This window comes from Eptatretus burgeri, chromosome 3, assembly GCF_056783735.1.
Source record: "Eptatretus burgeri isolate ZD-2024b chromosome 3, Ebu_testis_v1, whole genome shotgun sequence".
NCBI classification, from domain to species: Eukaryota; Metazoa; Chordata; class Myxini; order Myxiniformes; family Myxinidae; genus Eptatretus; species Eptatretus burgeri.
In genome coordinates, this window is record NC_140963.1 from 13717903 (window position 1) to 13732902 (window position 15000).

Below are 15000 nucleotides of genomic sequence, written 5' to 3' on the forward strand. Positions count from 1 at the left end.
GACGACGAAGACGACGAAGACGACGAAGACGAAGACGACGAAGACGACGAAGACGAAGACGACGAAGACGACGAAGACGAAGACGACGAAGACGACGAAGACGACGAAGACGAAGACGACGAAGACGACGAAGACGAAGACGACGAAGACGACGAAGACGAAGACGACGAAGACGACGAAGAAGACGAAGACGAAGACGACGAAGAAGACGAAGACGAAGACGAAGACGAAGACGAAGACGAAGACGACGAAGACGAAGACGAAGACGAAGACGAAGACGAAGACGAAGACGAAGACGACGACGAAGACGACGAAGGCGAAGACGAAGACGAAGACGAAGAAGGCGGCGAAGACGAAGACGAAGATGGCGGCGAAGACGAAGACGGCGGCGAAGAAGACGAAGACGGCGGCGAAGACGGCGACGACGACGAAGACGACGACGGCGACGACGACGACGAAGACGAAAATGACGAAGACGACGGCGGCGAAGGCGACGACAACGAAGACGGCGACGACGACGACGGTGACGGCGACGACGAAGACGGAGACGGCGACGACGAAGACGGCGACGGCGACGACGAAGACGGCGACGGCGACGACGAAGACGGCGACGGCGACGACGAAGACGAAGACGACGAAGACGAAGACGAAGACGACGAAGACGAAGACGAAGACGAAGACGACGACGAAGACGAAGACGACGAAGACGAAGACGACGAAGACGAAGACGAAGATGACGAAGACGACGAAGAAGACGAAGACGAAGACGAAGACGAAGACGAAGACGAAGACGACGACGAAGACGAAGACGACGACGACGAAGACGAAGAAGAAGGCGAAGAAGACGAAGGCGACGAAGACGAAGACGACGAAGACGAAGGCGACGAAGACGAAGACGAAGACGAAGGCGATGAAGACGAAGACGACGAAGACGACGAAGACGAAGACGACGAAGACGAAGACGACGAAGACGACGAAGACGACGAAGACGAAGACGACGAAGACGAAGACGACGAAGACGACGAAGAAGAAGGCGACGAAGACGAAGAAGGCGACGAAGACGAAGAAGAAGGCGACGAAGACGAAGGCGACGAAGACGAAGACGACGAAGACGAAGACGACGAAGACGAAGACGAAGGCGACGAAGACGACGAAGACGACGAAGACGAAGACGAAGACGAAGACGACGAAGACGAAGGCGACGAAGACGAAGGCGACGAAGACGACGAAGACGAAGACGAAGACGAAGACGAAGACGAAGGCGATGAAGACGAAGACGACGAAGACGAAGACGAAGACGACGAAGACGAAGACGACGAAGACGACGAAGATGAAGACGACGAAGACGAAGAAGGCGACGAAGACGAAGAAGAAGGCGACGAAGACGAAGAAGGCGACGAAGACGAAGAAGAAGGCGACGAAGACGACGAAGACGAAGACGAAGACGACGAAGACGAAGGCGACGAAGACGAAGGCGACGAAGGCGACGAAGACGAAGACGACGAAGGCGAAGACGACGAAGACGACGAAGACGACGAAGACGAAGACGAAGACGACGAAGAAGACGAAGACGAAGACGACGAAGACGACGAAGAAGACGAAGACGAAGACGACGAAGACGAAGACGAAGACGAAGACGAAGACGACGAAGACGAAGACGAAGACGACGAAGGCGAAGACGACGAAGGCGACGAAGACGAAGACGACGAAGACGAAGACGACGAAGACGAAGACGACGAAGACGACGAAGACGAAGAGGACGAAGACGAAGACGAAGACGACGAAGACGAAGACGACGAAGACAACGAAGAAGACGAAGACGAAGACGACGAAGACGACGAAGACGAAGACGAAGACGAAGACGAAGACGAAGACGAAGACGAAGACGAAGACGACGAAGGCGAAGACGACGAAGGCGACGAAGACGAAGACGACGAAGACGAAGACGACGAAGACGAAGACGACGAAGACGAAGACGACGAAGACGACGACGAAGACGAAGACGAAGACGACGACGAAGACGAAGACGACGAAGACGAAGACCGAAGACGAAGACGACGAAGACGACGAAGACGAAGACGACGAAGAAGACGAAGACGAAGACGACGAAGACGACGAAGAAGACGAAGACGAAGACGACGAAGACGAAGACGAAGACGAAGACGAAGACGACGAAGACGAAGACGAAGACGACGAAGGCGAAGACGACGAAGGCGACGAAGACGAAGACGACGAAGACGAAGACGACGAAGACGAAGACGACGAAGACGACGAAGACGAAGACGACGAAGACGAAGACGAAGACGACGAAGACGAAGGCGACGAAGACGACGAAGACGACGAAGACGAAGGCGACGAAGACGAAGACGAAGGCGACGAAGACGAAGACGACGAAGACGAAGGCGACGAAGACGAAGAAGGCGACGAAGGCGAAGGCGAAGGCGACGAAGACGAAGACGACGAAGACGAAGACGACGAAGACGAAGACGACGAAGACGACGAAGACGAAGACGACGAAGACGAAGAAGACGACGAAGACGAAGACGACGAAGACGACGAAGACGAAGACGAAGACGACGAAGACGACGAAGACGAAGACGACGAAGACGAAGAAGACCTCGAAGACGAAGACGACGAAGACGACGAAGACGAAGACGAAGACGACGAAGACGAAGACGAAGACGAAGACGACGAAGACGAAGACGAAGACGACGAAGAAGACGAAGACGAAGACGAAGACGACGAAGACGAAGGCGACGAAGACGACGAAGACGAAGACGAAGGCGACGAAGACGAAGACGAAGACGACGAAGACGAAGGCGACGAAGACGAAGGCGACGAAGACGAAGACGACGAAGACGAAGGCGACGAAGACGAAGACGAAGAAGGCGACGAAGACGAAGACGACGAAGACGAAGACGAAGACGAAGACGAAGAAGACGAAGACGAAGACGAAGACGAAGACGAAGACGAAGACGAAGACGAAGGCGAAGAAGACGAAGACGACGAAGACGAAGACGAAGACGACGAAGACGAAGGCGACGAAGACGAAGACGAAGACGACGAAGACGAAGACGAAGACGACGAAGACGAAGACGACGAAGACGAAGACGACGAAGACGACGAAGACGAAGACGAAGACGAAGACGAAGACGAAGACGAAGGCGAAGAAGACGAAGGCGACGAAGACGAAGGCGACGAAGACGAAGGCGACGAAGACGAAGACGACGAAGACGAAGACGAAGACGAAGAAGAAGGCGACGAAGACGAAGGCGACGAAGACGAAGGCGACGAAGACGACGAAGACGACGAAGACGACGAAGACGAAGACGAAGACGAAGAAGACGAAGACGAAGGCGACGAAGACGAAGGCGACGAAGACGAAGGCGACGAAGACGAAGACGAAGACGAAGAAGAAGGCGACGAAGACGAAGGCGACGAAGACGAAGGCGACGAAGACGAAGGCGACGAAGACGAAGGCGACGAAGACGAAGGCGACGAAGACGAAGGCGACGAAGACGAAGACGAAGGCGACGAAGGCGACGAAGACGAAGGCGACGAAGGCGACGAAGACGAAGGCGACGAAGGCGAAGGCGACGAAGGCGAAGGCGACGAAGGCGACGACGACGAAGACGAAGGCGACGAAGGCGACGAAGACGAAGGCGACGAAGGCGACGAAGACGAAGGCGACGAAGACGACGAAGACGAAGGCGACGAAGACGAAGACGACGAAGACGAAGAAGGCGAAGAAGACGAAGGCGAAGAAGACGAAGGCGAAGAAGACGAAGGCGACGAAGACGAAGGCGACGAAGACGAAGGCGACGAAGACGACGAAGGCGAAGGCGACGAAGACGAAGACGACGAAGGCGACGAAGACGAAGGCGACGAAGGCGAAGGCGAAGGCGACGAAGGCGAAGGCGACGAAGGCGAAGGCGACGAAGGCGACGGCGACGAAGGCGACGAAGGCGAAGGCGACGAAGGCGAAGGCGACGACGGCGAAGACGACGAAGGCGACGAAGACGAAGGCGACGAAGACGAAGGCGACGAAGACGAAGGCGACGAAGACGAAGGCGACGAAGACGAAGACGAAGGCGACGGCGGCGAAGAAGACGAAGACGAAGACGAAGGCGAAGACGAAGGCGAAGACGAAGACGAAGGCGAAGGCGACGAAGGCGACGAAGACGACGAAGGCGAAGGCGAAGGCGAAGGCGACGAAGACGACGAAGACGACGAAGACGAAGACGAAGACGAAGACGAAGACGAAGACGAAGACGAAGACGAAGAAGAAGGCGAAGAAGACGAAGGCGACGAAGACGAAGGCGAAGGCGACGAAGACGAAGGCGAAGGCGACGAAGGCGAAGGCGACGAAGGCGAAGGCGACGAAGGCGAAGGCGACGAAGGCGAAGGCGACGAAGGCGAAGGCGAAGGCGACGAAGGCGAAGGCGACGAAGGCGACGAAGGCGAAGGCGACGAAGGCGAAGGCGACGAAGGCGAAGGCGACGACGGCGAAGGCGACGACGACGAAGACGAAGGCGAAGACGAAGACGAAGAGGAAGACGAAGACGAAGACGAAGAAGAAGGCGACGAAGACGAAGGCGACGAAGGCGAAGGCGACGAAGGCGAAGGCGACGAAGGCGAAGGCGACGAAGGCGAAGGCGAAGGCGACGAAGGCGAAGGCGAAGGCGACGAAGGCGAAGGCGACGAAGGCGACGAAGGCGACGGCGACGAAGGCGACGAAGACGAAGGCGACGAAGACGACGAAGACGAAGGCGACGAAGACGAAGGCGACGAAGGCGACGAAGACGAAGGCGAAGAAGGCGACGAAGGCGACGGCGGCGAAGAAGGCGACGGCGGCGACGAAGGCGAAGGCGAAGGCGAAGGCGAAGGCGAAGGCGACGGCGAAGGCGACGGCGACGGCGACGGCGACGGCGACGGCGAAGGCGAAGGCGAAGGCGAAGGCGAAGGCGAAGGCGAAGGCGAAGGCGAAGGCGAAGGCGAAGGCGAAGGCGAAGACGAAGACGAAGACGAAGACGAAGACGAAGACGAAGACGAAGACGAAGACGAAGACGAAGACGAAGACGAAGACGAAGACGAAGACGAAGACGAAGACGAAGAAGAAGAAGAAGAAGAAGAAGAAGAAGAGCAATCAGAGATTGCAGACCCTCCCCAGGACTTTTGCGTTGTATATTTTGTGTGGTGTTTGTGTACTGGTATGTTCTGTAATTATAACTAGAACTGCCACTTTATACAGTAACTGCTGGTAGGGATGACCAGGAACCAAGATGTCCTGCTTTGATGCAACCACTATTTGATCGGACACCTGACCCTGACCCATGACATATTTTTACCTCTGCCACCGAAGGTGAAGGAGGTTATGTTTTCACCCCTTTCAGTCTGTTTGTGTACGGGATATCTCAAACAGCTGTGGACAGATCGGGATGAAATTTTATGGACAGGTTCGGTGTGTGACAAGGACGAACCGATTAAATTTTGTTGAAGATCCGGATCCAGATCGGACGACTTGAATTTTTAAAGTGATTCTTCATCATTGAGAGAAAGGGCGAAACCAATATATAGGCACGATATCTCAACATGGACAAATGTGTCCAAGAGCAGTGTCCTAAAGGTTTTGTCGACTAAAAAAAAAAAAAAAAAAAAAAAAAACACAACAACAACAACAACAACAACAACTTCCTATATTTCGTCACGTGCCTTCATTAAGCCAATAGCGAAACCCGTCATAATGTATTTACGTATTTACGATATATCGAGTATTTACGAAATAAATAACGTACTTACGAAATTACAATACGATAAATTGAATAATCTTTATATAGTAAAGTGAACTTTTCGAAACTTTAAAGCAAATGACTGAATATATTTAAAAGTTCATGATAGATGCTCTCAAAAGGCACCGTCTATGTGAGGATGTGTACATGTGCTCAGTATTTAAGGCGATCCGGATCTTGTATATACAAGAGCCGAGTCCTCGAGATTAAGCTTTTGTCTTCACAAGAAGAAAAGGAAGAAGAAGAACGCCGAGCTCTCTATGAGCAGCGTTTGCTACGAGAGACGCTGCTAAAAAAGTTGTGGACAAATTCGGATTAAAAAAAATAAAAAAAAAAAAAATAAAATAAAAAAAAAAAAAAAAAAAAACTTAGTGGACATGTTGGGTGTGTTGCAAGAACGAATCGATTTGATTTTGGTGAAAATCTGAATCCAGATCTGCATACGAGAATTATTTAATTTTAAAAGTAATTCTTCACCATTGAGAGATCGGGTCAAAAACAATATAGTACGGCATAGCATGATATTTCAAAAATGTATTGGGTGAGATATGTTCTCGTGGATCAGGCATTGCGTGGCGGAGGTATGCCCTCCACCGAGTCAGGTCAGGTATGGGAGCATGCGCAAGAGCAGCGCGTCACTGCGTCCATTTTTCCAGTGGTACTCCAAAGGCCTCCGTCTGGCCATCACCCAGGCAGATGCCTGACCCATCCCCATCTTCTTGAGATGCCGATACACCTGCTGCAACCACGAGACACGTGGTCGGCCCATGGCCTCCTTCACTCACGAGACTCCCTCGCTGAGAGAATCTGGTGAGCAGTATCAGCGTCAGGAAAACGAGCCACATGTCCATACAGCCGCAGCTGACGGTCACGGACTATGCAGGTAACAAATCTCATTTGAGTCTCTCTCAGCAACCGCTCGTTGGACACAAAGTCTGACCAGCGATAGCCAAGGATTCTCCGAAGAGATCTGGTACCAAAGGAATTAAGTCTCCATCTCAGATCCTTGGTCAGAGTCCAAGTCTCGCATCCATGGAGCAAGACTGGAAGCACAAATGACCTGAAGACTCAGACTTTCATAATCCTGCACAGGTGCCGGCAGCGCCACACCCAATGATCCAGTGAATCCATGACTCCCCAGGCCCGAACCAGACATCTGTTGACCTCTGACTCACAGCCAGCAGAAGCATATCACTGCCAAGGTAAGTGAATCTCTCCATGACCAAAACATCCTCACCACAAACAGGCACAGACAGGACAGCAGCATCGAAGATGTCATTGAAAGCCTGGATCTTCGTTTTGACCCAGGAAACCCATAATCCCAGCGGCTCCGACTTCTCATTCAGCACCTCGATGGCCCCCAAAAGGATATCTAAAGTCTCCAAAGATGACAGCATCAACTGCGAAATCAAGGTCCGAGATCTTGACATTCCCAAACGATGCACCGCAGCTTGATCTCTCCGACGTCCTCCAAAGAATCCAGTCCATACAAGTGCTGAAAAGTGTGGGGGCCAATACACACCCCTGACAAACGCCAGTAACTGGAAATAAGTCAGAGATGGTAGCACCACATCTCACAGCACTCTCAGTCCCAGAGTAGAGTTCAGACATCAGATTGATCAGTTTTGGTGGCACCCCACGAAGACCAAGAATCCTCCAGAGGGCATCTCGATTCACTGAATCGAATGCTTTACAGAGATCAACATAGGCTGCAAGCAGCGCATGCCGAAACTCTTGTCTGTGTTTGGTGAGGACCGGAAGAGAAGGATACGGTCAATCGTTGATCTCTGGTGTAAAGCCAGACTGCTCTGGACGCTGGTGCTCAAGCAGATGGTGGCAAACCCTATCAAGAATTATCCGAGCAAAGACCTTGCTCGGCACTGAGAGCAGCGTCACCCCTCGGTAGTTGTTGCAGTCTTGGCGATCACCCTTCCCTTTCCAGAGAGGGACAACAAGGCCCCTCTTCCAATCAGTTGGGATGATGCCTTTATTCCAGGCAGAGCACAGAACTGCATGCAACGACACGATTGCAGCATTTCCACCAGCCTTGAGAAGTTCAGCATGGATGCCACAGATCCCTCGGGCTTTACACCATTTCAACCGGTTCATCGAGGCCTGTGTTTCCACAAGCGAAGGTGGACGACAGTTGATTGGAGAGTAAGCAACAGGGATTGTAACAACCCTGACGTCCAACTCGACAGCTGGTCGATCAGCCTGGTACAACCACTCAAAGTAACGGGCCCAGCGGGCCTTCACTTCGGATTCCTCTGTCAAGAGCCTACCACTCTCTGCTCTAACTGTAGTACACCGAGGGATGGGCTTGGATGAACGCAATGCACGAATGCCCCTGTAAGCAGGACGAGAACCACTTGACCACAGGTGATGCTCCACCCCCTCAAAGATTCCTCAAACATCGGCCTCCTCATCCACCTTTAGCACACATACAGTTTTACGCCTCAGCTCCCTGAACAGCTCAGTTCTGCCATTAAGCCTGGCCCTGCGACTCTGGTCAATGGTAACCAGTGTCCCTTGAGACAATATTCTTCTTTGACCCAAGGTGAGTTCCAATACATCCACCGGCAACATCAAGGACGTCCCAGTTATCAACCAACAAGCGGTTCTGACGCATCGACCGTCTCGACCAATTACAGGTCGCCATTCACACTGTTAACAACCATTGCCTGGAAGACAGCTGAACGTGTGCCAATTTTTGCCGATTTATCCAAGAGGGAATGCCACGAAAACCGATTTCAATCACACCAGGTTAATGTTTCAAATATTTTTCTGTGTTTTCATATTTTAGTACGTCTCAGTACCAGAGATGGCATTGATTTGCTGTATCCCTATATATCCAGCTGAAGAAGAGCACATCCTTCAGTTCAGTGAGACGTCAACTCCTAAAGTGAAGAACTGCATTCCGACGTGGGTAGGTGCTGAATGGAGAGAGCAATGGTTCTTAAACTGAGGGGCACGGGAAGGTTTCAGGGGTGGTGTGAGGGGTCTGTGGAAAATGCTGGCATGAAGGGTTGACGAAGCAAGAAAATGCACACACACAAAATTGTGTGTATGTACATGTGTATGTATGTATGTATATGTATATATATATATATATATATATATATATATATATATATATATATTATATATATATTATATATATATTATATATATATATATATATATATATATATATATATATATATATATTATATATATATATATATATATATATATATATATATATATATATATATATATATATATATATATATATATCAAGAGAGGGGAAGTGTGTGTGTGTGTGTGTGTGTGTGTGTGTGTGTGTGTGTGTGTGTGTGTGTGTGTGTGTGTGTGTGTGTGTGTGTGTGTGTGTGTGTGTGTGTGTGTGTGTGTGTGTGTGTGTGTGTGTGTGTGTGTGTGTGTGTGTGTGTGTGTGCGCGCTCGAATTGTGTGAATCTACCTTGAGGAATCAACTTGTTTACCCACATATCGAACGTGTTTTAGCTGGTTCTTAAACGTTTAAGGTGAGCTCAGGTGTTCTTCAATGTGAAGAGCTTGGAATGATTATTTTAGAAAGTACTTGCTGGTGATGAGTCTTAATGTTCATAGTGTTGTGTTGCACACCAGCTGGCTATATGTGGGTCTTTTTCTTGCATATGGCAGCTTGGCTGCCGGGTAGCTCTCATTTTGTTGGGGCGCGACGATGCCGCTGATGCTGTGCCCCTATACCAGTACGATGGTACTCATTTTGCCGACCTCGGAAGGATAACAGGCTGAGTCAACCCCACCGGTGTTAATTCAGTGGCCAACGGGGCTCAAACTCAGGACCCTAAGATCCAGTCAGCCACCCTAACCACTGAGCCAACACCAGGCTTCGAAATGTGGGTTAAGAATTAGAACTGTAAATGTAATATGGGGATGTCTGTGTTGTTTCCTGCACCCACCGAAGGTGGAAGAAGGTTATGTTTTCACCAGTCTGTCTGTGGCTGTTCTAGTTTTTATTGTAATATGAAATTCAAGTAAAAAGAGCTAGTATAATGAATTTTATTCATGAGTACCTGCTTGCACTACCTCTCTGAATATCTTCTGCATTGTTTTGCACAACAGCTGCTTGCATATGGATTATTAAATAAAACTGTAAATGGAAGATGTCTTTGTTTCGTTCTTTTGTTGTGATCACATTTAATGGACTGTAATAATATTCAGTACACTGAAACATCAGGGGGTGGGGCGTTGGTCAAAGATCGGCTCGCTGAGGGGCAGGGAGTGGGGGGGGGGCAAAAAAGTTAAAGAACCACTTGGAAAGGGGAACCTGTGGCAATTCAACCTTTGTCAGCATTCGGTACTGAATTAAATTTTCCGAGATCACGGGTACCACCGTGCATGTTACTGTCGATGAGAGAAGCTGAAGCAGCATCATCATAATCACAAGGTTTACTGTGGATGATCACAAGGTTTACTGCGGCATGGCCTCCCTCCAGCAAATTAAGAAGATTCTTGCCACATTCGGATAATTTTCGGGTCTTCTGCCGTTTCAGTTGGTCGCAGGATTGGTAGCCAACGCATGGACTTTGTAACCGATAGGTATCCTTTTGTCAGCATTGAGGGCGTGGAGAGAGACAAAATGGGAGCATTTCCTGCAGCTCAGGCCATGAAAATCTCCCGTCCAGACCAGAAAACACAGAAGCAGTTACACAAGTTTCTTAATCTCGGTTCAAAGAAAGAGATGCACATCAAATATCTCGACAACTCCAGGCAAGGATTTGGCCTGAACATTTTACATGATATTGCTGTGCACCTCACACATGAAGATTGTCAAGTCTTCTCAGCAGATGGGGTCTGTGAAGTTTTTTTTTTTTTTTTTATATACCTTGGTCGAGGCTCGTATGAGAGCAAACACACAACTCACAGCAAGGAGGCATGAGACAAGAGGGGCGGGAGTGGAAGGGACAAAACAGTGGGGAACAGACACATTAGGTGAACTGTGGAAGGGAGAGGGATGGGGATGGGACGGGGAACATGGCGAAGAGAAGATGGACATTACAGGGACTTTCAGGAAGGAAAGCAGGGGAATTGAAGGAAGTGGGCTTGGGTGGATTATCGGGGGTAGAAAAGATCGAGGATTTGGATGGGGGAAGATAAGAGGTGGTGGTGAACAGCTGTTTTGAAAGCCTGGAGGGAAGAATGGGAAAGAATAGAGTGAGGAAGTTTATTCCAAAGGCAGGAAAAAAAGAGGAATGAAAGAGTGAAGATGAGCAGTGATTCGTGATTTTGGTAGTTTTACCAGAAGGGGGTTGTTGGCGGACCTTGAGCACCCTGTGGAAATGTGGTGGGGACAAATCGCAGAGAGAGCTGGGGGGGCAAGGCTGGAGAGGAGTCGGTAGAAGACAGAAAGACCACCAACCAACCTGCGGTGATTGAGTGAGAGGCCCAAAGACTCAGCTTCATTGCGGGAGATGCCGATGATCTGAAATGCCATGGTTTCGACAGCGTGAAGCCGAGAAAGGTGGGAGGCAGGAGCACCAGCCCAGAGGGGAGAGCAGTACTCCATCAGGCTATGGACAAAAGTTTTGTAAGTGGTCAGGAGCTCAAGAGGGCCGAGGAAGGACTTTGCACGACAGAGGATTCCCAGTCGGCGACTGGCTTTTGAGGTGAGGTTGGAAATGTGACTTTCCCAGGAAAGGTCATGGCAGATAGTGAGACCCAGAAGCTTGAAAGAAAAGACTTCTTCCAGAGGATTGTTGAGAAAGGGGATGGGGGGGTTTTCTAAACGTTCCTTTCGAAGAGACATAGTGAGAGTGTGAGATTTGTCTGGATTGAAAGACATGTTCCACGTGTTGGACCAGTTTGTGATTTTATCCAGATCTGCAGTGAGCGAAGAAGCTGCTGCTTGCCGGTCTGAGGGATGACAGATGGTACGGCAGAGGGTGGAGTCGTCGGCAAAGAGAAATAGAGGATTTTCCAGAGAGTCCGAGAGATCATTGATGAAAACCAGAAAAAGAACAGGGCCCAGAACGCTACCTTGAGGAACTCCAGCCTGCACAGGAAGAGGGGATGAAAGAACTCCATTTAGGGCCACACGTTGACTGCGACAGGAGAGGAAGTCTGCGAGCCATGAGTGGAGATGGCCTTGAATACCATGGGAAGAGAGTTTGGTGAGTAGTGCAGGGTGCCAGACTGTGTCAAAAGCACGTGATATGTCCAGGGATACGGCTCGGATTTCCTGTCTGGCATTGAGGACCTCCATCCATTGATGGGAGAGCAGAAGCAGCATATCCAGGGTAGAGTGACCTTGTCTGACACCAAATTGATGATTGGAAATCAAGTCATTGGAGAAGAGGAAGGATTTCATGTCTGAAGCGATGATGGATTCCATAACCTTGCTGATGATTGGGAGAAGTCTGATTGGTCTGTAGTTACAGGGATCTGTTTTTGCACCTTTTTTATGCAGGGCAGTGATGTTAGCAGATTTCCAAGCAGATGGCAGATGACCTTGGGCAAATGAGTGGGTGAATAGAACAGAGAGAGGGTGAGCAAGAGCAGAAGAGCAGGCTTTGAGGACACGTGGGCTGATGCCGTCTGGACCGGTTGCAGAATCTGACTCGAGGTTTGAAAGCAAGCTCTCCTTCTCAGGAGAAAAGGATACAGAGTTGCCTTGCTTAGCTACTAACACGAGTAAGCAGACACTCGCATGTTCCCACACGCTGCACATGCTTTGTCCTCTGCAGCACAGGTTGTCATTCGCTGTTGTGATCGTGACATCCTCGTCATTACAACACTCATGGCTCGCAGACTTCCTCTCCTGTCGCAGTCACTGTGTGGCCCTAAATGGAGTTCTTTCATCCCATCTTCCTGTCCAGGCTGGAGTTCCTCAAGGTAGCGTTCTGGGCCCTGTTCTTTTTCTGGTTTTCATCAATGATCTCTCCAACTCTCTGGAAATTCCTCTATGTCTGTTTGCTGATGACTCCACCCTCTGCCGTACCATCAGTCATCCCTCAGACCACAAGCAGCAGCTTCTTTGCTCACTGCAGATCTGGATAAAATCACAAAATGGTCCAACACGTGGAACATGTCATTCAATCCGGACAAATCTCACACTCTCACTGTGTCTCTTCGAAAGGACCGTTTAGAAAATCCCCCCATCCACTTTCTCAACAATCCTCTGGAAGAAGTCCTTTCTTTCAAGCTTCTGGGTTTCACTATCTGCCATGACCTTTCCTGGGAAAGCCACATTTCAAACCTCGCCTCCAAAGCCAGTCGCGGACTGGGAATCCTCCGTCGTGCAAAGTCCTTCCTTGGCCCACCTGAGCTCCTGACAACTTACAAAGCTTTTGTCCGCAGCCTGATGGAGTACTGCTCTACCCTCTGGGCTGGTGCTCCTGCCTCCCACCATTCTCGGCTTCACGCTGTAGAAACCAAGGCATTTCGCATCATTGGCATCTCCCGCAATGAGGCTGAGTCTTTGGGCCTCTCACTCATTCACCACAGGTTGATCGGTGGTCTTTTTGTCTTCTACTGTCTCCTCTCCAGCCTTGCCCCCCCCCGCCCCCAGCTCTCTCTGCGATTTGTCCCCACCACATTTCCGCAGGGCACTCAAGGTCCGCCAACAACCCCCTTCTGGTAAAACTACCAAAATCGCGAATCACTGCTCACCTTCACTCTTTCGTTCCTCTTTTTTTCCCGCCTTTGGAATAAACTCCCTCACTCTGTTCATTCCCATTCTTCCCTCCAGGCCTTCAAAACAGCTGTTTGCCACCACCTCTTATCATTCCCCATCCAAATCCTCTATCTTTTCTACCCCCGATAATCCACCCAAGCCCACCTCCTTCAAATTCTCTGCTTTCCTTCCTGAAAGTCCCTGTAATGTCCATCTTCTATTCTCCATGTTCCCCGTCCCATCCCTCTCCCTTCCACAGATCTCCTAATGTCTCTGTTCCCCACTGCTTTGTCCTTCCCACTCCCTCCTCTCTTGTCTCATGTCCCCCATGATGTGTGTTGTGTGTTAGCTCTCACACGAGCCTCGACAAGGTATACAAAAAAAAAAAAATCTGTCATCACTTGAGGCTAATAAAAGAAAAATTGATATTTTGGAAATTTATGAAAATTATTCGGATTTTGGACTATTTCCCTCCAAAAACTGACATTGTCAAATGTCGGAGAACTTGGATTGTCACTTTTTCTTCAGTACTTTTGGAAAAAGATTTTTTGCCAAGTTTGGTCAGTCTGGGTGATATAGTTCCTGAGATCAGAGTATTTTATCAAATTGAGGATTTCTGTCGATTTTTGCACATTTTGCCCCATTTTCCTGAAACGTGACAGTCAGGTCTGGAACATTGTTTTTTCTGAAAGAGCACCATTTCCTTGACCAGATCAACCAAGATCCCTTCATCGGAAAATTGACGAGTTTGATGCAATTTGATGCAACAAGACCTTGTGGCAGGGACGATATCAGCATTACAGATTGAAACAGGACATTGCACCTGGTAACAGCTCAAGACAAACATTTTCACATGATGTACAGGCCTGCATAAAAACACAATCAAATCCTGTCAAGCTGAACAAATACAGTTCATGTTCAATCATTCCTTGCAACTCGTTTTCATCTTTACAGTTCTCAATGTTATTCAAGCATAATAATTTAGATGATAAGGCATAGCTGAATGTATGTTACTTTACTAAGCACTGGAAAGAAAAAAAAAACATGCAAAAAAACCCAGGATTAATGAGAAAGATACCATGAGAAAGCACAACATTTATGGGGAAACAATGCCCACAAAACAAGATATGGACCATTGTCCATGGAATGACTGGAACAACCAAGAAATGGCCAGATGACAAATAAAAGGAAATCATATTATGTTGGACCCCAACATTCGCAGAGGTTATGTTCCTGAAAAATGCCGCAAATGGCGAATCCGCGAATGTCGGGGCATTGTTGCAATGGGAAAAAGGGGGATATGCTCCCGGCGATTCGTGATTCAAAAGGGAAAATCAAAAATCCCGTGAAAAACCAAGAATACGCCTGCAAAAAAAACCAGTGAATACGCAAAGCACAGAGCTGCACATGAAGAAGCAGGTCGCATTTTATCAACTGTGAATATGCGTGGTCCACGAATAGCGAATCTGCGAATGTTGGGGTCTGACAGTATAAGATAAGAGGTTTAAAAAAAAAAAGAAAAAGAAAACAAAAAAAACTTTTAATAACAACAGT

The 15000-nt window shown here is 49.4% G+C and overlaps 2 protein-coding genes across 9 annotated transcripts in view; one reads left to right on the plus strand and one right to left on the minus strand.

The window, feature by feature from the left end:
- The window catches only part of LOC147029422 (uncharacterized), a 10117-nt gene extending 4841 nt beyond the window's left edge, over positions 1-5276 (plus strand). Inside the window, exons 3-5 of the mRNA XM_085872007.1 lie at positions 3500-3980; positions 4122-4202; positions 4278-5276. Coding sequence (XP_085728133.1) covers positions 3500-3980; positions 4122-4202; positions 4278-5233 — 1518 coding nt within the window. The 3' untranslated portion in view covers positions 5234-5276. The remainder of the gene's footprint in view (positions 1-3499; positions 3981-4121; positions 4203-4277) is intronic.
- LOC147029421 (uncharacterized) overlaps positions 1-15000 on the minus strand; it is a 112125-nt gene that overhangs the window by 40299 nt on the left and 56826 nt on the right. The gene's annotated exons all lie outside the window — the stretch shown is intronic.